This window comes from Marmota marmota, unplaced genomic scaffold, assembly GCF_001458135.2.
Source record: "Marmota marmota marmota unplaced genomic scaffold, marMar, whole genome shotgun sequence".
Taxonomy (NCBI): domain Eukaryota; kingdom Metazoa; phylum Chordata; class Mammalia; order Rodentia; family Sciuridae; genus Marmota; species Marmota marmota.
The window spans coordinates 21,350,209-21,375,747 of record NW_026000229.1 but is presented as its reverse complement, the minus strand read 5'-3'; the positions used below and the strand labels follow the sequence as shown (position 1 = coordinate 21,375,747).

Sequence of the window (25,539 nt, the reverse complement as noted above, 5' to 3'; positions counted from 1 at the left end):
CAGGAAGATGATTTAACATCCATCATCTTTGCCCTTTCATAGCATGAACCAAGGGACACAAAAGTCCAGCTCCTCATTCCCAAACGGTGAAAATGCTGTGAGTGCATAAATTCAGACCTTCAGATGGCTCTCTGACCAGGTATAAAGCTACGTTTTGACTGTGCAAAGTATCATAACACAGCAACCAGTAAGGATACGAAGATGTAGTCATCCATGTATCTCTTCTTCAGGTTCTCCACGATGGCGCTCTCTGTGATCTTGGAGAGCAGCACCATGTCGTCCACCCCACTGTGCTTGACATTGTGACTCTGCCAGTGGTACCGGTAGGCGCCTTTGCTCCCCTGGGAACAACAAAAAACAACAACAAAAAAAATCACATAACTGTTAGGACAGCTCACATCCTTCTGGAGTTTAAAAAAACAACAACAACAAAACCTAATTTTTCAAATATTTCTCAGATAAATTGCAGCAAAGATTTTGCGTTCATAGACTTGGATTCAAATTCCAGGTTTGTCACCTACAGATAAATAGGGGAAAGTTACTCAAGCACACTGTGTGGCTGAAGCTACTCTTCTCATTTGTAAAATGAGAGAAATAAGATGCACTTCACAGAGTTGCTGTGAGGGTCACGTTTCGTGTGTAAAGGAAACAGTGTGGGAACAGCTCAAAACAAGAAGGACAATCTCTGATACCTCCTAAAATCTTACTGTGTTTATTGAACTTGTGGGTGAAAATGGGCAAGGAAATAAAAACTTTCCAGACTTGTTTTTCAAACTCCATGATAGAACCCAGAGGTGGAAAGAATATGTATCAGGCAATCACTAGGTCATGTTGTCATAATTCCTCAAGTCATCAACTTATCATTGTCCGTGTAATGCTGGCCTTCCACATTCAGCACATTGCAATGAGTGACCATTTCTGTACTAACCAGAAATGGGCAGGGCAGCTATACAAGACACCAGAGCCACGCTGACTAGCAGTGGCTTCTGAACACTGGGGACTGCAGGGCTTCCTTTCACTTGGCATTTCTGTGGTGCAATCCTCCATATGTTTACCTATTTCCCAAGTCCTCAGGCTGGAGCACAGACTCACTCTAAGTGGTGGCACTTGGGAGCTCAAGTCCATTGAAGGACACCTAGATGATGATGGACAAAGCAATCCATGCATCATCGACAGTCAATACATGAACACACACAAAATATACCTCCAGGGTGGGGAAAGACGCCTTTGTCCTGGCTGAGGCAGAAGACGTGACTTCCTGAAGAAGGAGCCATTTACAATAGATATAAAATATTTTTAATTTGAATTTGCAAGGGGAGACCAAAGGAAGGACATTCATTATAATCTACACTCAATAGGAGCCAAAAAAAAAAAAAAAAAGCCAATACATATGTAATAATGAATGGCAGGCATGTGACAAGATATTGGAATATGGTCCCTTGCCTTCAAACACTTCATATATCCTCTTGAAAACTCCATGTGTTGGGTGAGTGTGGGGACCACTGAACTGGGTGAGGCCCAGCCCCGCCCCCTCCCAGGGGTTCACTACTTGGGGGGGTTGGACAAAGCAGAGAAAAAATTCTGAATAAGTGTATATAGAAAGGCTGCTGCTCAGACGTCAAAAGTTGGATGAGAAAAGGGAATAGGAGGCTCCTTGAGAGAAGCAGGAGGTGAAAAGAAACGATATGGAAGCCACGCTAAATTTCATTTTTAAAATGTGTTCAATTGTTTCTCTAAGGGAGGCAGATTCCTTGCTAAGTGCACATTCTAAGAGGCTCTGAGGAAAGCAATCGTCAAAAAAATCAGCCAAGAAGGGTCCGCCGTAGGAAAATCAATTCGGTGCCATGGGCTCAAGCTGTGGAAAGAAGTTCTGGAAGGTTTGCCCACCCATGCTGCCTAGCAGAGGGAAATGATCTATATGATATATTTGGCTTTCTCAGAACCACACGCAGCATCAGTTCTACAAAATTACCTCAGCCCTCACCGCTCCTTCTTCCTCTGTGGCAAAGCAGAAGAGAGGAAAAGCACAGGCTGCAGCGTGACTCACGGCCTTCCATCCAATGCCTGAGGTCTACTTCCAACCAGAGTGTGGTGGCTCCTCCCCAGGCCCCACCTCCTTCACTTCCTTTTCCAGCTTTCCCAGAACCCACAGAAGTTACTCTACATAGAAAACGAAGGTCCTGGAGTAACCAATCTGTAGGTGTGTCAGTGGTGTTTTAACCCCAAGAAATGTCCACCTACTCAAGAAGGGCCACAAATGTTTTTTTCTTCTTTGAAATACATAAGCACAGTTAAACAAAACAGAAGGCTATTGATAAGTGGTTATTTAACTTCTACAAAGGACAAGAGACAAAGGAGCTCTGTGTCAGTGTGTGTGTACTGATTCACAGTGGCCACCTTCTCATGGTGACCAGTGTCCGCCTGGGCGTCCAATTCCACTGTCTTTCTCCCCACCTCACTGCCTGGTGATAAGAGTCCTACCTGTCCCCCACTCCCACTCAGAGGCAGTTTCCTCCTCCTAAAAGCAGGTATTCCCCAGATCCCTTTGGAGTTCATTGATTTTCACGGCCCCAAATATCACTGGATACTGAAGATTCCCTCCCCTGGTTCTCGAGCCTTCTATCTACAGTAGAGTAGGAACCAACAGCGTGGCCCGAGCAGTTACTACAGACTGTCCTGACTTTATGGTTGGACTGATGATTTTTTTTTTTTTAACTTTACGATAGTGTGAAAACAATATGCAGTCAGTAGAAATTGTAACTGGAATTTTGATCTTTTCCTGGGATAGCCACACGCAGTACCATATGCTGTTACAATGCTGGTCAGCTATAGCTCCTCAGCAGCCAATTGATCTTGAACGTCACTGACCCATGCTCTATGACAGTGCACTGTGTCGCTAAGCTTTGGTGGTTGTGGGGTTAGGAGAAATTAAATGCACCTTCAATTTACAATTTTTAAAGAATTGCAATGGGCTCATTGGGACATAACCTCATTTGTAAGCCAAAGAGTGCCTGCATATGAAAACAAGAAGCTGTTTGGTGGAAGCCAGTCCACTTACTATGCCAACCACCTTATCAGAGACGGGTTAACACTCCCAATCTCACAGGAGGAAGCTGAGATCTCCCAATTAGTACATAGCAAAGGCAAGATGTGGATCAAAGACCCAGTGATTATGGACTCATCCAAATGGCTCTTTCACTGTCTCCCCAGTGACTTACTAGATGTTTCTGCCTGTTCAGTTTTAAAATGGCAACGGAATGACAGACTATCTCTAAAATGGAATTCCTCATTAAAAAGACATATAATCTTTGTTAATGACCACCTCCTCTTAGCATCAAAGACTAAAACACTGGAGTTGTTTTCAATTTGATACATATTCTGTATTCAATGGCTCACAAATGTGTGTGTGTGTATTGGGAGCGGGCCCTCCCTCACTGACTCCCCTCCCTTCTCCCCCAATTATAGTTACAATACATGAACTCACTCAACCTTCACAACCGTCCCTAATACCGTGTATTATTATCTCAATTTTTCTGTTGAGAAAGCTGTAAAGTGCCAAAGGTTTTCAATTATAACTTGCTGTGCCAGAGCTAGGGAGGGTGGGAGCAATGCAGAGCCCTTGGGGGATGGGTGACCCACACGGACTGTTGAGAACCAGGTCAGAACCCACCAGGCAGCAGAGGCCACAGGGAAACTGCTAGAAACCAAAGGTAGAAGTTCAGGCTCTCATCCCAGCTCAGGGGAGCTTCAAGATTCCCCCAGGGTGTAAAAAAAAGGAAAAACCTGTTTTCTGTTTTTCTGCAGGGACAAGTGAGTTGACAATGTGTGACTTATCCAGAGGCCTCCTTGACCACAGCTGCCATGGGGAGAGGCTGGCCACAGGGTGGGAAATGTCTACCATTCACAGCCCCACACACTGGGAAGAGAGACTGAAAGTTATTCAGGGACACAGAGGACCTCTTAGAAGAGGGGGGAACATATATTAGGGCTGGGACAAATCACCTTGATTGCATTTCCCCCTTTATCTCTAGCTCCTACTCCTGACTGAGAGGTGGGGCAGGTGTGGCTGCTGAGCACACTCAGTGGGCCAGTAGGGATAGATGACACTTCCTTAGTGTCATCTGTCACAATACCTCAGTAAGAGCTGCTTTTCTCTTCTGTGGGCTTCTTTTCTGGGTAACTCCTCTTTGTTTACCCCACTAAAAATGGAAATCTTTTAAATAAATAGGGTGCTCAGCAAGGTTATTTCATTTTCCAGTGGCCCTGGAGGAAGAGGTACCGGCTGGAAAGGCAGCAGGTGGCGCCAGCCAAGAGATGAAAACAGTAACACCAATAACGAAAGTTACCTGTAGCTCTGGCAATGGTCACACATTCCAAGGGCGAAATGTCCCAGTAGATAGGGATTGAGTTCGGACTTTCTTGGACCTACATTTAGTTTCTTAATGATGACTCAGTTGATTAAAATGCATCTGATTCACAGGCAAGTTCTAGAGAGTGGTGTACACCCATACCCTCATAATGGCCTGATGTGTCGCTCACCCATAGGAGGTGGCGCTGAGACACCAGAGTTCCCCCTGGGGACTGTGGGGCAGAAACCTGGGCTGCCTGATTGTGACTGGTTTTAAAAGGTGGAGCCTCACTAACTGGCGTGTTTACCAAGGCGGATGAGAGCGAAGGTGAGTCAGTGCACAAGGCAGGCATTATGCTGCCAGGGAAGTCCACCTCCACTGCAGGAGGGCACTGGCAGGCCCCGCCCGGCAGCGGGCACCTCTGCAAACACTCTCACTTTTTAATTCGTACAAGAGACGAGTTACTCAGATGCTGGGTAGCTGCAGTCTTCAGATGCCCAGAAAAGGGAAGCCATTACATAGGCCACGTAAACACAACAGGCCTGTGTGGCAGGGCCTAGTCTTGGGGTGACCACCCTTCCAAATGCCTCTGAAAAGTATTTTTAGAAAGCAATTTGGAAGTAGATGCCAAAATTTTAGACACAGATTAGTATATAAGCAGATAATTAATTAAATAAAATTCACATATCTTTGTTCTGACAATTACATTTTTAGTTTACCCCAAGAAATGCCTGCAAATGGGTGGCCAGACACATGTACAGATTTGTTCACTGTCACATGTTTGTAACTGGCTGCAATGACACTCTGTGAAGAAGTACTATATAGTCCTGAATAGGACTTGCATGCCAACATAAGGAGATCAAGATACACTGTTTGAGGAAAAAAACAATATGTGGAAAAATATTGAATGACTGCATTTGTATGCATATTTTTTAAAGGCATGTGTGTTACAATCATTTTGATCAAAGTTACACAAGGCACCTTTAGGGAAAAGGTCTGGGGTTTTAGGAGAAGGGTGACTTATTTTCCATTTTGTATTTTCCTGTACTGTTCACATGAAATGTTAATCACATGAAAGTGTTACAGGTTGAGTATCCCTTATCCAAAATGCTTAGAACCAAGTTTTTTGGATTTGGGATTAGTTTTAGTTTTAGTTTTTAAAATATTATTTTTAGTTTTTGAAATATTCGAATATACATAATAAGACACCTTGAGGATGGGACTCGTCTAAACATGGAATTTACTTATATTTCACATATAACTTATATACATACTCTAAAGGCAAACTGATGCAATACTTTTCGTGTGACTGCATTTTGATCCCAATCTGTCACATGTTAGCTGGGGAATTTTCCAGGTGTGGTGTCATGACGACACTAAAAAAGTTTTGGGTTTTAGAGTTTGGGTTTTCAAATTATGGAAGTTCAACTTATAGCAAAATTTAAAAATAAATAGAAACACTTAGAACAATGTCAATCAAATTGAGCATTTGCTAGTTTAGCATTGACAGAGTTCTCTAAGCCAAATGCCCAGACCGTGGTTTTAAAACGGAATTCTGTGCAGCTTCTAGCTTCAAAAGACAATCAGAAGATGTCGTCTGGACGACAAGGACAGTATCATGTGTGGGCAGTTTAGTTGGTCCATGAGCAGAACAGGACAGCAAATCCAATTTCCAGAAAACCTGGGCCTGGAATGTTCCAGTTCCAATGCTGTAAGTGCATCTCCCTGGTAGCAGATGAACCATATTCTCACTGTGAACAATGGACAATGGCAAAGCTCTGGCCTGCAGTTGAACTGAGCTTGCTTTCTTTCTTTTTTTTATTTTTATTTTTTTAGTTGCTCGAGACAATACAATGATGTTGACATATCATACATTTGATTCAAATGGGCTATGAATTCTCATTTTTCCACGTGTACAGGTTGCAGGATCACATTGGTAGTATAGCCATGTATATACATACAGCAATACTAGTGTCTGTTGTATTCTGCTGCCCTCCCTATCCCCCCCTCCCCTCCCCTCGAACTGAGCTTGCTTTCTAATGCGACTTTTCTGCCTCAGTGAGTCACAACAGGAAAGGAACAGACCTGTCCGTTAGACTTGGACTTTTAAATTAACATTCTGGAATTCTACCTTTTGCCTTTCTCCTATTTGACTGGAATGAAGCACTTCCATTAGAAGTGATTAGAAAATGATCAACCATAAGAACATGTGTGTCTTCTATGTCTAAGGCAATGTGAACCAGCCTTAAGCTCGCAATACATTATTTCAACTTTATGGAATTTAAACACCTCCAATATTTTGATGAGACAAAGATGTATTTTTGAATCAAGTATGTGTGTGTGCTGAGCTGGATTTAACACATGGAAGGGGACTTTCTGGAAGGGAAGGCATGGCCACTGTCAGCAGCCAACAAACCACTTCCATCCCCTCAACTTTTGGGTAGTTGAAACGAAAACTTACTGAACCTACAAGTATAGGCCAATGCTTTACTTCATTTAATTCTCACGACACCAGCAAGACACAAGTGTTGTAATCCCCCACTCCCATACCCCCATCACTATTTTGTAAATGAGGAAACTGAGGTCCAGGGCTGTCCTATACCAAGTTCCTCTGCTTGGAGAAGATGCACTGAGAAGGTTTCCTGGGGACTGGCAGATGGGGCTGGGGAGGGAACCTCAAGGAACTGAGAATGTGCTTATTACATTCATTCAAGACAATGCAGTCCTACCAAAAGTTCAGCATTTGTGTCCCATTTTCACATTCCCGATAGCACTTAATCCCTGAGATTCGACCCTGGGATTTCTGACTTGCTTTCCTTTGCTCTTTCTGCTCTAGCTCCCTTCCAAGGCTTATCCTCCAAGCCAAGCACTGACAGCAAGTCCAGGGGCTGAAAATCAAGTTAGCTGAAATCAACCTTCCTGGAAGAATTGACCCCACTGGACAAGCGGTCCACGGTCACGGCAGATATAATTTACCATCCAACCTGGGTCACTTTTGAAAGTGGAAGAGGGTGTTGTTAATAACAGTGCTGGAACAACAGGCATAAACCAGGACTGACTCAGGCTGCATGGCTGTAAGCACGGTCAACTCCATCTCAGAAAGCCAAGGCCACTCTCAAGGACTAGCCCTCCCAGCCAAGACCCTGAGCCACGGAACCACAGGGTGTCACACAAATCACTCAACCTCTCAGAGCTGGTCCCCTCCTCAGCAGGAGGCTCATAACACTAGGCTGCCTGGAAGCTACTGTGAAGACCAAGTAAGATTGACAATCAAAACAAACCCCAATCCCTTTAAGGGGTGGAGCCACCTCTCCCTGCACCCCCAGCACTGGGGATCAAACCCAGGGCCTCCCATGTGTTAGGCAAGCACCCTACCACTAAACTGCATCCCCCTGGCCCTTTTTATTTCGAGGTAGGGTCTTGCTGAGTTGCCCAGGGAATTGCCCAGGCTGATCTTTAAGTTGAGATCCTCCTGTCCCAGCCTCCCAGGTAACTGGGATGATAGATGTGTGCCACCACACCTGGCTGGTAGGAGTGTTTTAATCTGATGACATGATCAGGAAGCTAAGGATGGATGACATATTCCAGGCTGGCAACACTGGTTGGAGCAGGTGTGGTGGGGGGGGGGAGATTGTAAAAGATAACAAGTATGGGTGTGTCCCAGCTCCACTGGGAGTGTTTATTTTTGAAGCAGTAGATAAAATAATCATGTGTCTCTTAGAACCAGTGGCATCTTAGACATGATGAATTCAGCACATAACACTTACTGGTGGCCAGGAACTGTTTTAAGCACTTTCCAAATAGTAAGTTACTGATTAATACCATTACAGAAAAAAATATGAAGATTGTTATTAGTTTTTGATACAATGCTTCCAGAATAATCCCACTGCAGGAACTGCAAAGTGTTTTTTATCAGCAGGGTTGACAGTCACTCTGTTGTAGAAGCTTCGTGTAAAAATGTTTGTGGGCATCGCCCCTCCATCCACAACCCAACTACAGGATGAAGACAAGGGTTGCCCTGATGACCAGCTGCCCGGGATGAGCCACCTACCACCAGACCACAAGTTTGCAAAGCAAAGTCTTTAGGTAATTTCCTCTTCGATTTGTAAAAGCACTTGCATGTCTGCATCTCTTTCAACCTGTTCCATCAACGCTAATATGGCTTGAAGCAGGAAGGTGCCTGCCCCCACACACTGTGTGTCCATGTGGGATTACTAACATTTCTGCCACACACCACACTCCAGCGTTTCCTACTCATTGATGTACTTTCAACTGCTTCAACAACTTTCCTATAGCCAAGTTCCACCAATCCTATGCTTCAGATTTTTCTATGAAATACTTTGTTAATTTGGCTTAAATCTATACAATAATATCCATAAGATCACTTGCTGGGTGTGCTCTTTTTATTTCTTTAATATATAAAAGTGACTATGGTGATGAACATTTTAAAATACACAACGTGGGGTTGTACATACCCATCTATGGTCCTCCCTGGTGCTATGATCCACATGTGAGGACATGCTGTTGCCCCCTTTGGGGCCACAGATTTCCACAGATTTCAAATAGCCATGGCAAATTTAAATGATGTCTGTTCTACTTCCTAGATGTGTTTCTCCTTGCTGTGAAAAGTCTCCCATGGCAAGACCACGCTTCCCTTTAGTTGGGAAATGAAAGCCTAGACTTCCATTTTCACAGGTAAAAACTATCCTGTATTCATGTTCTGAATTTCCCCCACTTTCCATCAGTGGTCCTAAGGCCCCTGCTCTGGTCTTCTTGCCTCAGAAAATCCTCCCACTACACACGGGCCAGTTCTCAAGGCAAGCCCTTGCCTTGTGGCTGAGGAGGGCATGCTCCCCTGGACACCTGCTATTTATTCTTTCTGCCTAGGAGTGCTTCCCGCCAGTGTTACCAGCACTGTTCTGTCCTCTTTCCTTTTCAATCTCCAGAAAACTTGGAAGGGTGGCTCCTTCCCCTTCGATCCTCACCAAAAGTCCCCTTACAAGCCCCTTATTTGGAACAGGTCTCGACCCCCCACCCCCATTCTCATCCCTTGTAAACACACACACAAGCCTGGATGTCCTGTGTCCCAGCTCTGTAATTCACTCCAGGCTCTCTGCAGCCCTGCAGGCTCTCTGTTCTCCAGGCAAAGCCTCGTGGTGGCTCCTTTGAGTATAGCCACTGGCAATCCAGAGGGATGGGCAGTCATGGGACACTGGCTGCCCTGCAAACCTGGACTGGAAGCCCTCAGGGCTGCTCCCAGAAGACAACTGGGAACGTGCAAATCGTGCAAATCGTAGCAAGGTTTCCCTGATCTGCCTTTGTTCCCCTCAGACCCTGCTTTCCCTGAACTTGAGGCTCCCACAATACCATTTTGCAGGCATGCCATAATGGGTTGATTTTTGGTTTGAGGTACTGGTGATTGAACCCAGCAGCGCTTAACTGCTGAACCATATCTCCAGCCCTGTTTCATATTTTATTTTGAGATAGGGTCTCACTATCGTGGCCTTGAACTCACGATCTTCCTGCCTCAGTTCCCCGAGCCACAGGGATTATAGGAGTGTGCCATTGTGCCTGGCTGGGGTTTGTTTTTGAACTCTGGAGTCTGTGGGTAAGGTGGGATCTTCAGTAACTCTGCCAGGCTAACCTCCTGCTTGGGATATTCTCCCACACTCCTCAACCCCACTCCAACCCTGTGCCTAGTAAACTGCTGCCCAGCTCAACTGGGGCATCGTCTTCTCTGGGAAGCCACTCCTTCACTTCACTGCCTTAGTAAGCAACACCATCTGAGTGCCTGGCCCCCAGAACTGGGTATCATTCACCATTCTATCCAAGACCTCCTACAGGGATTAGGACACCTCCAGGACACCCCACAGATATTTGTAGAATGAACAGAATAAAATATTTTTCCTACACAACAGCTAATTGTTACTATATACCAGATACTGTTCTCATACTTTACATATGATAACTTAATCCTTACAATCTTACAAGGCAGGAAATTGAAGTACAGAGAGGCTAAGTAAGTAACTTGCTCAGTTCAACAGGTGGGCTTCAAACCCAGGCCATTTGACACAGAATTTCTCATCACAAAATAAGTGGTTATTGGAAAGAGCATTAATTCTGAAGTTCACTGTAACTGTTGCGTGACATTTGTACCATGTATGAAATTCTTTCATCTGTACAATGACACCGTGAAATTTTCCTATTATTATATTTTTGTTTTGTTTTGTTTTTGTTTTGAGGCCTAGGAATTGAACCCATTGAGTTATATCCCCAATGCCATTTTTTTAATATTTTGAGACAGGACAAAAGATAAAGCTCTGGGCCATGTCAGTCTTCAGAGGACATCTGTTTCCTTCAGCATCCCCAGCATGCAGGGCAGTGCACGGCAGGTGGTAGTTAGTGTTCAATCAGTACTAGTTGGGTGAATTAATTTGAGGCTGCATGAATCTCAACATCTTTGCTGTGTGAATTCTTAACTGCAGCAGCTATTGGTTGGACAAATGGGGACCCTGGACCCACAGTGCCATGTTCCTCTAGGGGCAAAATGTAGCCATCAATGCATCAGCCTAGAAGGTATTTGGGTGCTAAGAAGACATGTTCATCAGATCAAAGAGTTAGCCGATGGGTGAGGCACAGACAAGGGTCCTGTGGGCACAACTCAGAAGAAGCACCAGAGCAGCCACTGATCAACACTGCAGATCAGTGCCACCAGAAACCTATAGGTTCAAAGCAGCTCAATATGCAAAGATAAAGCCCAGTGCCAGCCTCTCCCTATGGCATCACCTGATGGGAGGACTCAGGACCCAGCCCTTGGACTTGAGGAATGGAATAAAAACCAAGACATGACGCAAGGAATTTAGAAGGGGTGTGGTATGGCAGGGATGGGGTGGGGGTCAAGAATAAGCTTGATGATTCAACTAAGAGCCCTAAGGCAGGTAGGAAGGCAGTCTGTCTTTTGATGCCCCTATTATCAGTTATTTTTTAGAAATCATAAGTGAACTGTGAGTCTGGTTTGCAAAAGGCAAGTACTGTGGCAGTTCACCGGTGGGATGGGGCGTGGGGTGAGCACAGCAAGGAGCAGACACCGACAGCTGTGTCCCTTGCCAAAGGAATCCCCAAAGGACTCTTCCTGTGCACCAGCCTCCTGAGATAAGCAAATTCTGAGGATGAATTTGCAATAAATTGTCAATTTGGAATGATTAGCACAGCTTCACCATCAGCTTATCTAAGCCTTATTATGTGCTTCTGGGGAAGCACAAATAGGTACATCTGCCTTCCTGTGAGCAGCTTAAATCCTCACTAAAGGTTCAACTGCAAGCAGATTGTTTAAATTCAGAAATTGGAAAGGTAAAGAGCAGCCAAAGAATATGCTCCCTCTCTGAGAAGGAATGCTAACTGAATGGAAGTCTTAGAAGCCCCTACAATTATCAGGAAGCTCCGTAAGGACATTAAGTAAAAGACACACAAAAAGATTCTAGTCACAGCCTTGGGCAAGGTTATATTAACTTCTCAGCCTTGGCTTCTATTTCTGTAAAATGGGATAGAACAATAGTAGGTACCATTCGGGACTTTCAGGGCAGCGAATGAGAGTGCATGGAATATTCCACTGACCCACAGGGTAAGTTTTGCACTAGTTGCTTTTAATAATAAGGGAACCGGGGATATTGGTGGCTGTGGTACTCTGAATATGCTTAGTTTCAAGAAACTATTGTCATTTCATCTGGCTAACAAGAAGACAGAAAAGATAGGATTCAATTAAAACATGGAATTTTAAAAATCTCACGATGCTCAAGTGCTGCATAATTGCACAATATAAATGTGCAATTTGTGTATTTGAATACAGTTCCCCTCCCCGGCTCCCAGTACTGGGAATTGAACCCCAGGGCACTACCACTGAGCTTCACCCCCAGTCCCTTTTCTAAGTTGCCCAGGCTAACCCTTATCTTGCCATGCTCCTGCCTCAGCCTCCTGAGTAGCTGGGATGGATCACAGGGATCACCATGCTGGGCTTTGAACACAGGATTCTGAGAATAAGGATCTGCCACAGCAGAGGGTAAGAAGCAATGACAGAGAAGACACAGAGAACACACCAGGCACAGGGAACCTAACAGCAGAGAAGAAGTACAACAAGGGCCTTCTTGAGTAACAGGCTGATGCCTTATGGGCAAAAAATGAAAATATTGAAACAACAAAAGAGGGGTAAGGAAGGGCAAGAATACTTCTGAATTCACATTTCGAATCCTCAAATTCTGAATGCACTTAGAAGGAGCTTTGCCCATCAATCAATCCTTCCAAAGCTCTTATTTTGCAGATGAGGAATCTGAAGCCAGAAAGGTGACAGCTATATCCCTGGTGCTATTTTTAATCTCCCATGGAGGTTCTGGCATTTAAATATTTCTAATTTCTCAAATAATAAATTGTACCATTATTGAATCTTGATCCTCTAGCAGTTAGACTGCATGAGGATTCTGGTGTCCGTTCACATAGGAAGCTTTTGATTTCTTCCTAGTTTTATTTTTTAATTGTAGTTGGACACAATACACTTATTTTATTTATTTATTTTTATGTGGTGCTAAGGATTGAACCCAGGGCCTCGCACATATGAGGCGAACGCTCTACCGCTGAGCCATAACCCCAGCCCCTCTTCCTAGTTTTTAATAAAAAGAGAAATATGATTAAGTTTGAATATGTTATTTCTGGTGAGTAATCTTGTATATAGAAGTGCATGTACCACACTTCAGAAACTACTTTACTAGAACCTCTTGCTTCCCACTAAGATATAGGCCTCGGTTTATGGGGAAAAGTAAGAGTCTGGACATTGCCTTAAAAAGAAAAGGGAGCTGGGTACGGTGGCACATTGTTGTAATTCTAGTGGCTCAGGAGGCTGAGGCAGGAGGATCGTGAGTTCCAATTCAGCCTCAGTAATGGCGAGGTCCTAAACAACTCAGTGAGATCCTGTCTCTAAATAAAATATAAAATAGGTCTGGGGATGGGGCTTAGTGGTTAAGTGCCCCTGAGTTAAATCTCAGGTACTAAAAAGAGGGGGGGGGACTGGATGTGGATGTGGTACACACCTACAATTCCAGCTACCTGGAAAGCCGAGGCAAGAGGATCATGAGTTTGAGGCCAATAGGCAACTTAGTGAGACCCTGCCTAAAAAAGTAAAAAGGGTTGAGTGTGTGGCTCAGTGATAGAAAAACACTGGGTTCAAACCCCAGTACTGCAAAAAAAAAAAAAAAAAAAAAATGAAGAAGGGAGAAACGTGGGAAAGACAGAAATTAGAACTACAGACCTCTGGCTATAGAACTTTGTGGTGTTCCTTCCAATAGTAACTTTTCTTCTGCCAGAATCAGTAAAATTGAATAAGAAACCCAAGCTGACCACATCTAATATGATCACAGGGCATGGGTGGGTCATACCAGTTAAAACTCAGCTCCACAAATTTTCCATGCAAAGAAGTTTTTGGTGACTGCTACTTACTTTTTGTTGTATTCTGTGAAATACAATACAGCTCACCAAAAAGGCAACCCACATCTAGAACTGTGTGACACCAACTATGTGCCTAACACCATGTCAGGTGCTTTGCATACATTATTGTATTTAAGAATATGTAATTTAAGAATTCTAGAGCTACCATCCCAAAGTGCTTCTTGAAGCCAGTTTCAGGCATGGAGTATCAGTTTGGTGGCTTTAGAAACTCAAAACAGCTTCCACTGAGGCCCTGGGTGGAAGACAGGGGAAATGGATTCCTGACCCTGAAGATCTCTCAAGAGAGCTGTTCTCTGATAGCAAAGTTTCAAATGTAGCACTTGAAGTGCGTTTAGGTGGCAGGTTAAATGAAGGGTTACCTTGACTGTGTAAGGGAAGCTACTACTCTGTACATAGAGGGACATCTCCAGCACACTGAATGACCCACAGAAGATAATGAGCACAGCAAGAAACGCTCAGTGAGGCAAAGAGGCCAGAGCTTTGGAGCCACCCTATGACATTAGGCTTCAGACTTGCCTCCTTCAAAGTGCTTCTTGAAGCCAGTTTCAAGGCCCACACACTGGCCTTCAGTAAGAGCAGGCTTCTCATTCAAAATTTTGCGGGGAATTGGTTTTGACTTTCCTTTGTGGCAAAAGTGCCTCTTAGCACCGTCAGGGGATTCAAATATGTTAAAAATAACCTCACAGAAATTCTTACTCAGACAAAATCGGCAAGACAGACATCAATTGCTGGGAATCTGTTGAAGGAATAGTTTACATAGCTTCCAAAGTCAAACAGCATGCTGCTCTCAGCCCTGCGAAGTCAAGAGCTGGTAGTAAATTCTGGTCTCCCTTGTTGTAAGAAAAAAAAAAAAAAAGGTAAAAAGGCTGGGACCAACACACACATTAGCCCAGTGCAAATGACAACAGAAATCACTTTATGCAAGGAATTAAAACAAACTGAGATCTGCTCTCCACATCAGGTAGAAACAAATATGCACACCCAGTGATGTAGAAAGTGGTGTGCACAGTGTGGGGGAGGACAATGAATAGAAAATAGATGTCAACATCACCTCACACAGAGGGTTGTGCTTAAAACTGCCAGTAAGATCACAAGTTTATCTGCGAAAACATTTGCACGGTTTCTGGTTGCCAAAAACTGCTGAAAGGATTTGTACTATGTACTCTGCTCTAAAGGGTACAAATGTCCCTTTCTACCTGAGCCCCACAAGGTGAGGAGAAGTAGCACCAGCCAGCCTAACCTTTTCCCTGGCCTGTGACCCTGTCCCTCCCTGGGAGGTGGGCCAAAAGCACAGTATTACTTACTAACCAAATAATCCACACCCAGAGATGCCTGGGAGTGACTGCATTTCAATTAAAGTTTATTGGAGTCAAAGGAAAAGGTTTCATTTGTTTGATAGAGATTTTCTGTGTAAGATACTGCAATAGCTACTAGCTTTGCTCGTAGGAAAGAAAGTTCATTTCAATTTGTTTTTTTTTTTTTAATTCCTTGTAGCAAAAAGGAGAACAGAGGTTAGAAAAAAGAGAAATAGCTTGAGATGCTGAGAAAGATAAAAGGCAAATGATTTAAACATGAGGAAAACATTAAAGAAGTGAAGGAAATAAAACAACCCAAGAGATCTAAATATACAACAAAGAAAAGTTGTTTGATCATAGGGCAAGCAGTATGAATAAATAAAACACCATAAATGCTCTAAAGAAAAGAAAGAAAAAAAAATTCCAACTTCCATTCTGAGGAAACCACAGCACTTTCTGCATGGTGTAACTACAGTCCACGTACTAAGTGACTCAATTCAGTTTTTAAAAACCTGCCTACCATTTTCTAGACCGAGAAATGTAAATAAAGCAATCATTCCCTATTGGTGCACAAGTTTTGTGTGGTGGGTGGATATGTTTCAAATAGTTGTGAATAAAGGCATAAAATCATTTTATTTGTAGATTACTTAAATTGTTTGTTCACTCTTTTGAAACAATTCCTGGTTGATTTACAGGCATCCAGGCAAATTCATTGGTTTTAAAGAGTGGTTTGGATATTTTCAAACATCCCAATTGGTGCTTTCTTCAAGTGCAACTCCTTTGCCACCTGTCCTCACGTGTGTTCCTGGAGCACGTTCTGGTTGCAAGGGTTGTGAGGGTTGTGAGTTTGTACACTGCTGGAGGTTTTATTATCACTGTTTAAATGTCCATGAAACGCACTGGACCTAGCAAGCGGGCGAACTGTGAAATTCAAAGTGCACCACCAGAGAAGCAAAATGAACTCTGGGTTCGAGAATGGACCAGGAATGCTACAGATGGCAGAGGGAGGCAGAAAACAATGTGCAGCCCCTTTCTATTCTGTTTCGCCCCATTGTGTTTTGTATAGACTGCATCACTGCCGCCCAGGGCTGCCTCTGAAAGGCCCCATTGTGAGGGCCCTGCTTTCCCCAGCAGAGTTCAGGTTGCTGTAGTAACCTTCACTATGAGTTTCCTGACCAATCTGATGACAATCAACTGAATTGTGACATTAGCTATAAACAAGAATGCCAATGACCATGGGCCTGCCCACTGCAGAGGTCTTTTCTTATCTGAACATAGCCCACTGCTACCTAAATCATTCACACAGCCAAAAAAGAGACAGAATTTCTGAACTTTGAGATGAGAACCTGTAGAGAGTGTCAGGGGGTCCATCCCAAAGGACTGGAGGTAGGGGTTAATTGGGAATTTGCAGAAAGTTTCTCCAAAGAGGTCACTTCTGAGCAGGGAAATGAATAGTAAAAACAACTTGAAAGGCCTCAAAGGGACAAAGAAGGCCATGAGGGAGGCTGGAAAAATCAAGAGGGACAGAGAGACAGCTTTTAATAAGTGCCCCAAACTGCCAGTTTTAGCAGACAGAGACAGAGCTGGTGCATTCATTTATTTCGCCCACTTGTCTTGGGGCTTTGTAAACACCAAAGCCAGAGACTATAAAGTCAAATATTTTTCAAAATCCAGTGCAGGGCAGAGTCAACACTACTATGATCACTTAGTCAACTACACTGACCAAAAGTAAAACCTACTGAACCCCAGAATCAGGCCAATGTCATGCTAAAATCTGCAGAGTGACAAATGTTTGAGACCTACTAGATGAGCTCTCTCCAAGTTCTGTGCCTGCCATGCAGTGAGTATTCAAGAAAATACCTGTTGAATGAATAATCAATAATAAATAAGCCTGAGAATTAGCAGGTGATAACGGGAGATGGGAGGTAGACGCAAGTTAAAAAAACAACAACAACAAAAAAGCAAACAGTTCATCCCCAGCACCACAAAGAGAAAAAAAGAAAAAAAAATTTTATAAAATGTTCATTGACATATTAATAGTTTGTGAAATTAAAAAATAAGTATAAAGCTAATGAAATTCATATAAATCTAAAATATGAAGCCCCCAACATATACTCAAAGCTGCAACACAGTGAATTCAAAGTAAATGAAACCCTTGAGAAACTTCTCATTTGATTTAGCAGAAAAGATTGTCCTGTATATACAGGACTGATGCACAGGTCCCCCAAGAAAGAACCTCTGACTGGATTTACTTTGATTGGTCAATTATGCATGTTTCTAAATATGTAAATATTTTATATCACCCCTGCTTATGTTAAACAACTAGACAAATTTTAACATTGAAGAGCTGGAGATATAGATAGTTAGTAGAGTGCTTGCCTTGCATGCACAAGGCCCTGGGTTCAATCCCCAGCACCACCCCAAAAAAAAAAAAAAACAAATTTTAACAATTTAAGATGATTTAGTGTGGGTTCAATACAATGACCAGGCCCCTCAAAAGTCTCTTAGATTTTTCCTGTGACAGCTGCTTCAATTCAATTCACCATCTGAGGTCCAAATTTAGGAACTAATAAATTTGTATAAACTTTTCTTTTTTTTAATTTATTTTTTTAGTTGGACACAACATCTTTATTTTATTTATTTATTTTATATGATGCTGAGGATTGAACCCAGGGCCTTGCACATGCTAGGCGAGCGCTCTACCGCTGAGCCACAATCCCAGCCCCAGTATAAACTTTTCAATAAGTCCTTTATCTGGAATCTCACTACCCCCTATCCCAAACATGGGAACAATACAGATATGGACAAATATCCAAATATCCTACCTAAACACTGACTAGCTGAATGTGGAAATTAATAGCTTTGGATAGCGAGGGGTACCTGGACTTGATCTAGTCATACCATACAACACAAGATGTTCTGGGATTTGCCCTCTCAATCCCAGTTTTCAACATCAGTCAGGAATTTGAAGAAGCGAACAGGCTTCCCAGGCCCCAAACAGCAAAGGCTTTGGCTCATCCAGAGACATAGGGCTTTTCTTACCCTCAGGAGAACCTCGCAGGGCAGGTAAGTGCAGGTGAGTGCAGTTGGGATTCCTCAGCCTGGTGTTCAAAGCCCAGCTCTTTGCTAATGCTCCTGCTACCAACCCACCTGGGAGTCCAAATGCAGCCTTCTACCACTGCATCTTGGCCCATGATGTTCCTGCTGGGTGGACTGAATGTTCTGTGTGTTCAAATCTACTCTGTCCTGGAAGATCCAATATAAAGACTACCACTTTGATTCCTATGAGTTCCAAGAAATTATAGGAGGTCTTGCCTGCTCTCTTTCTGTGCTGCACCAATTGTTTATACCTCCCTTCTCCCTTTCTCAACTGCAAGTCACTTGAGAGCGGGATTTGCCTTGACTCTGTACTCTCCTGGTTCTAATAAAGAACCATGCACATAAACAGCTTTGTCTGTTCGGTGTCTGTTCAGTGAAGCAATGAATGAAAAAAAAAAAATCACAAAGGCTTGAGTCATCCTAGGAGGCTTCAAGGAGATCAGATTTGCATTTAGGATTGAAATAATAACTGATGTTAAAATGAATTGGGAAAAAGGAGGAAAACAGGCATTCTTGAAAGAAACAAGGAAAGCAAAGGCACAAATGAGAAACTAATAATAACATTGCTTGTGTTTGCATGGACCTCTACTCCAAGTGAGAGCCCTCAAAAGACCACCTAAACTAGGAAAGGACATTATGTGTGGAAAAAAATCATAGCCCAGGTTAAATAGGAAAAATAGAGCCTGGGAAGGAGGGCCAGCAAGGCCTGGCTGAGGACTTGGCACCAGGGACAGGAAACAGGCAGCCAAGATGGAATCTCCATCAGAGGGTGCAGCCCAGGTCACACAGAAAAAAAACTGTCTTCTTTCCAAAGGGAAGGGCCCAGACTACTGTAGTCAGATCCCCATCCAGTAAGAGAATAACACCATCTCGCCTTTGTATATTGCTCCCGGTGTCTTGCTACTTAGCCATTAATCATTCCTGGAGAGTCCTAAAACAACTTTGCAAGGAAGGCAGAGAACAGGCATAATTATCTCAATTTTATAGCTAGGAAGGGCTAGAAAAATTCCCTAAGAGAGGGGTGGAGATAGGGGAGGATTGAAGAGCAAGTTCCTAGTTGCGCTGGTCTGTTTTGGAGGACATACCTCTGTTTACCCATCTAGCATGATAATGGCTATGTCACTTATTGCTGGGTTATTATTAGGCTGGGCTGTGAGTCTCTCTGTGTGCTCAATCTCGCCTACTTAGAAATAAAGAGGGGGCAGGAGGAGGGAATCAGAACTAGCAGTGGAGCTAGACTGCTTTTAACCTAGTGACAGGGAAAAAAACAAACAGCCCTTTAAGAACACAATTTCTAGGCATACTTAAAGGTAGCAATTCCAGCCTAAAAGTCTCTCAGCTTGGTAAGGCACCACCCGAAAGAAAGGGCAAAATTATCAAGGCATAGGAAAGCAAGAGGCGTCCCACTGTGGATGAAGGGCCCATGCCAACTTATAAGTAAGAGCGGGAATTACAGTAATTCAGCCCGCAGCGTTTCCCATTTTAACTGATGTTTCCTGTTTTCTATGCTGGGCATTGCGAGGATATTCAGAACCAAACCCAGGGTGTGTGGCTGTCCCCTCACTGGGTGCATTCTTTTCTGTTCACTCATCATATTGTGTGCAGCATCACAACCCAAAACAGATCTGTTTTCCTACTGACCTCAATTTGCGGCCACCATTGGCCGAATGAGCGAATTCTTGGCTCTGCACGGCAGAGACAGGCTCCTCTGAACTGGCAACACTAAACATCAGGACAAAACAGCTGGACTGCCTAGCGGTTCCCAGTGCCCATCACCCTCCAAAATAGAGTCAGGACTTTCTGGTTGGCACTCTCTGCAGGCACCAGCAGGTGCTGGCTTGACTTAGGAGTAGGGGCAGGGAACAGAGAGGGGACGGAAGGAGACCCCCTTGTCCAGCCTTTCAGTTTGATAGAGGACCCAGCCTAGGGAACAGATGACAACTGGTGGTGGAGTGGTAATGGGAGGGGATGATGTTTATTTTTGAGTGCAGGATAATGAAGGTATTGGAAGATTTTAGCATTTTGAAATAATTTCAAAATTACAGAAAAGTTAGCAAAGTATGCAAAGAATTCTTATACTGTTACCAGTTTGTGATATTTTGTCTCATTTGCTTCCTCCCCACCATTTACATATATATCTCCCCATACACATGCATATACATGTACATACACATAATTGGGTTTTTTTTCCCCCTAAAACATTTGAAAATAGGTCATATACGTTGTGTCCTTTTACTCCTTAATACTTAGCTTATATTTCCTGAGAAGGGAATTTTCTGCTAACCATTATAGAGTTAACAATGCCAGGAAATTGAACGTTGATGTGATACCTTTTATGCAAGTCAATATTCCAGTTTCAATTTTCCTAATAACATCCTTTGTGAAAATCTTCTTTCTCCCCTGTGCAGGATCATGTATGTATGGCATTTACTCGTCAGATTTCTTTAGTCTCCTTTAATTTATAACAGCTCCTCAACTTTCCTTTGTATTTTATGATGTTGATGTTGACACTTTAAAGAATTCAGGCCAGTTATTTTATAGAATTTCCCTCCATTTGGGTTTCTCTGCTCTTTTGTCATAATTAGATTCAGCTTTTGCATTTGGGCTAGAATTCTAGGCAAGTAATTTAGTGTCCTTCTCAGGGTATCACATCTAGAGGTACATGATATTTGTTGGTGATATTCATTTTTATCACTTGGTTAAGTCTTGGCCAATGTCTCCACTGTATAATTTCTATTTTTCCTGCCAAATGATTTGTAGGGGGATACTTTAAGACTATGTAAATATCCTGTTCCCCAAACTCTGGCAACTGACTTTGATAAATTTTACATTTAAAATCAGTTATTTGGCATTCTAGGGGAATGCATTCTATGCAGGAGTTGAATTTTTCAGACAGACAGGGCTATGGAACACATACGTGGGCTTCATAGAGACCTGGTAGCTGATTTCCTCACAGCCTGCTGGGTCCCTGAGAGGCTGAGGTTGCTGGACAGCTATGCTCCTGATCTGTAAGGCCATTTTCCACCTCCACGGGGTGTGAAATAAGGCCCTACAGAAGCTGAACTGAAAACCGGAATTATGAGTCAAGGGTGTTTCTTAATGGCCCAGATAGCATCTTGGAAAGAAGTCTGCAAGGAAATCAGCTCTCCCCATATGCAAAGCTATAATGTGTGAGACTTATCTCTAGTATCCTCCATCAGCATGTCTGGGGCTCACCTCTGCTCCCATCCTGTTCCTCCTCTCTCCCTTAGCTACAGTGCTGTTGAGTGATTATCTATTTTAAAAGGTGGAGGTAGAGGAAGTTTTTGGGACCAGATTGCTTAAAGCCAGGAGAGGACAAGGGGACAGGAGAAAAGAGTAACTTGAGTGAAAAGGAGAAGTCTCCTCAGTCAGTTCAGAGAGGTTACCCACACCTGTTCTTGAGCCACAGCAGGAAGTCTCTCCTCTCAACCTCACATTCCAGCCATTCCTGTTCCCTCAAGGGAATTTGCTACCTCCTGGCATAGTCATCAAGTATTGTCTTTTTGCTCAAAATTATTGTGTGGAAATAATTTTCCAGAGGACTTTGTTAGATAAGAACCACCATGTCCACTGCTAGAACAGCGAGACAGAACTTTAGGAAGAAGCCGTCTCTACAGTAAATTCTCTCAGACATGAGGACTGGTAAGCTTATTCAGAGACCAAAGATTCTTTTCACACCATTGATATTATATTTTACAAGACTTGAGCCCATTTCTGAAAAGTATGCACGTAGGTTAGTGATTTCAATAGCTGCTGCTGGGCTGGGGTGTAGCTCAGTGGTGGAAAGCCTGACTGGCATGTGTGAGGCCCTGGGTTTGATGCCTAGTGACAAAAACAAATCCAGATGCTACTGAAGCAGCACTGGAGAAATGAAGGTTTTGGACTTTTTAGGTGAAAAGTTCAACATTTAGAAGTCATTTTTTTTTTCCTTCCTGAACTAAAGTAATGAGATACAAATTATTGCTCGTGTACTCCAAAATTCCTGATTCATAAACAGGAATTGGCAATAATAGTAATTTCAGGGATTGTATTCTTGTAACAACAACTGTGCTCTTGTGGTCTTTTCTCTGAACCACATCCTATGTTTTTTACTTAGTCATTCACTGATTCAATCATTTAACCCGGTCAACAAAACCTGTGCTAGGCCTAGCATTGCTGCCGCTGCTGTTTTGTTTTTAAGATACAAAGGTTCACAAATTATTCTAATCTGCATTTACAGTTCCATTGTGGAAAATGTGTTGTTTTTTTTTTTAACCATGAGACTCAATTTTTCCATCATACAAAAATACGGAATTAGCCAGTGTCTACCATAAAAGAAAAGACAAATGCAATTGTCACCTAACTATGAAATATTATTCCTGGTCACCAGGTAAGCTGAGAAGCTGAGTTCACACAAATCAATGATCTTTCAGGACAAGTGAATGTTAACCTGATGACTTGGTTTAAGGAACCCCTAGTTAATTTCATTTCAGAAACACCAGCCCAAGCTGACAATAATCAACTCCAATCACCTTTTATGCCACTTAGGTTTATTAAATTTTCTCTAACAATCTTTTCTCCTTCTTCTTACTCAAAAGTTGTCTTTTAAAAAAAATCTCAATGGCCAGCTGCAAGGTGCAGAAATTTGGTGCAAGGTATATGATACCATCTCCCTCTCACCCTGCAAAAGGTTTTAAATATCTTAACTGGAATCTTTAAATCTTTAATGCAACACAAGATCTTTGTAAGCTATACTTTGTTGCCACTGAGAAGTTAAAAGGCACTTGAGCCACAGTTTTCCTGTACCAGTAGAGTGCTAAGTGTTAAATGCCAGGGCTTTGGGTCCTCTGGAATTCTAGGGGGAAATATAGGGCAGTTCTTCCCAACCAGTATATCTGGCAAGGCCAGTCTCCAGATGAAGGGAGGGGATGGACAGGACATTCCTGTCCCAGTGGCTCTGCCTGCCTGGCGCACACTGAAGGCCATCCCCTCTCCTAACAAAGATGCCGGCTCCTGCAGGCTTAGAACCACCTCACAGTCCCCACCAACGTCTTCAGGCACCCAGCCTGCACTCACACCCTCGGACTTCATCACAGAGGAAGTGGCTCTGCCCTGATGCCGTCACACTCTACACTGATCTCGATGCTTGTGCCCACCTAGTTAAGAATCTTCCAGAGGAGTATTACTCTGCATTAAAAAATGACAAAATCATAGAATTTGCAGGGAAATGGATGGCATTAGAGCAGATTATGCTAAGTGAAGCTAGCCAATCCCTAAAAAACAAATGCCAAATGTCTTCTCTTTGATATAAGGAGAGTAACTAAGAACAGAGTAGGGACNACAACCAACAATAAAAAATTAAAAAAAAAAAAAGAATCTTCCAGAGAGTTCTAATTTTTTAAAAGAAATTCCCATCATTCCCTTCTCTATCTGGGTGGAGGCATGATGATGAAGAATTCCAGCAGGGCTTCGTAAGGGCCTATAGACTGGCTCTGAGAGGATATCCGAGTGATAAAATCTTAATCATAACAAGAGTACTGGACACAGACTCATTGGGGGAGGGGCTTATTTCATACTTTAATTTTTTTTTTTTAAGCTTTGCCAGCCCATGAGTCTTCAAGATTTATTTAAAATGCTTCTTTAGTTAACAACCTACAGGACTGGGGCTGTAGCTCAGTGGCAGAGTGCTAGCCTATCACATGTGTTCGATCCTCAGCACCACATAAAAAGAAATAAATAAATAAACATAAAATAAAGTCATGTTGCCCATCTACAATTACAAAAAAAAAACAAAAAACTTAAAAGCAAACAAAAAAACCCTACATTAGTTAGCATATCCACAGCCCGGGAAGCATCCTCTTTTCCTCTTTGAGAGGAAAACATGGATTCAGCAACTGCAATATATATTTACATGCAAGCACTTTTAAAAGAGATCAGTTTCCCCATTTATAACATGGAAACTTGTGGTCATCAGTTCCCTTCCTCTTTCCTCAGGAATTTCCTCATTCCCAGGAAATGTTACCCCATTGCGGGAGCAGGTAGCATCCTCATCCTCCCACAGCCCTGACAGGCAGCCTTCTCTTGAGATGGCTCATTCCCCACCCCCCAGGCTTATTTTATCAGCAGTAGCAAGCCTGAGGTGGAAGCACTTAAGACCCTCAGAGTGTCTCTGGCCTGGAGCCTGGAGGCTGTTATATATAATTGAGAAGATTCTCTTGGATGCTGGGAGGAATCAAGGCAGTAGCAACCACTTTTCTCACTACTGCAGACAGCTTTATTATTGCTAAATTCCCATTCCTCCATGACCTGGCAGAGAGGAAAGGCTTAGGACGGGAGCCTGAGGAGTGGGCTCAAATTCCTGCCCCTTAGTGGCTGGGTGGCCCAGAGGATTTACTCTTTGTCCTTTGTTTCCATGCTCACAGCATTGGTAGGGACCAGAAAGTCAACCCTGTGGTGCATATAAATGAGATATTTTGATAACATCAAGAGACAATCTGGGTTACTATTTGATTTTGTTAGTTTCTCCTTATGTATACCCTTCATGCCAATTGCTATGTGCTTTAAATAACTTGTCTTCTCCCATCTTCAGAAATATTTCTAAAATAATGAAGCAAAACTCAATAAAGGTAGGCGTGTTCACCACCTGGCAAAAGGAATGCCCCATTGGAGATAATAAGTCAGCACAGGATTTGGCCAAAGTCCTAGCAAGGTCTCAGCCACCATGAGCATCAGGTGTGGGAAGAGGTAAAGGGGAACAGTCTGAGCTGGTACACCTTGATCAAGTTCACGGAGACCAGTGCACAATGAGGAGAGCAGCCAGCTAGTGAAGGAAGATAGAGGGACATGTCCAGATAACTAAGGCATTTTCCAAAATGTCTTGAGAGAACAAGCTACCCCAAATACAGCGTCTATATAATCATGAAAATTAATCGGCTGTCTCGATGTGGAAACGTGCTACAAAAGAACACTGACAAGAGGCAGACACGGTGGTGCACACCTGAAATCCCAGAGGCTCAGGAGGCTGAGGTAGGAGGATCAGGAATTCAAAGCCAGCCTCAGCAACTTAGTGAGGCCCTAAGCACTTATCAAGACCCTGTCTCTAGAGAAAATATTAAAAAGAGCAGGGATGTGGATCAGTGGTTAAGCACCCCTGGGTTCAATCTCTGGTACCAAAAAAAGAAAAAGAACATTGATGAGAGAAGAGTGAGAGGCTTGTGCAAGGGGGCAAAAGACTGATATTGGGAAGTCAGAACCCCTTAGCTGGGTGGCCACAACAGTCACTTAAGACCAGTTGGTCTCACGTT

At 43.2% G+C, this 25,539-nt stretch overlaps 1 protein-coding gene across 1 annotated transcript in view; it reads right to left on the bottom strand.

The window, feature by feature from the left end:
- The window catches only part of Myo1e (myosin IE), a 190,677-nt gene that overhangs the window by 109,605 nt on the left and 55,533 nt on the right, over nt 1-25,539 (bottom strand). The window contains exon 2 of the mRNA XM_048792944.1: nt 198-341. Within this exon, the coding sequence (XP_048648901.1) occupies nt 198-341 (144 nt within the window). The remainder of the gene's footprint in view (nt 1-197; nt 342-25,539) is intronic.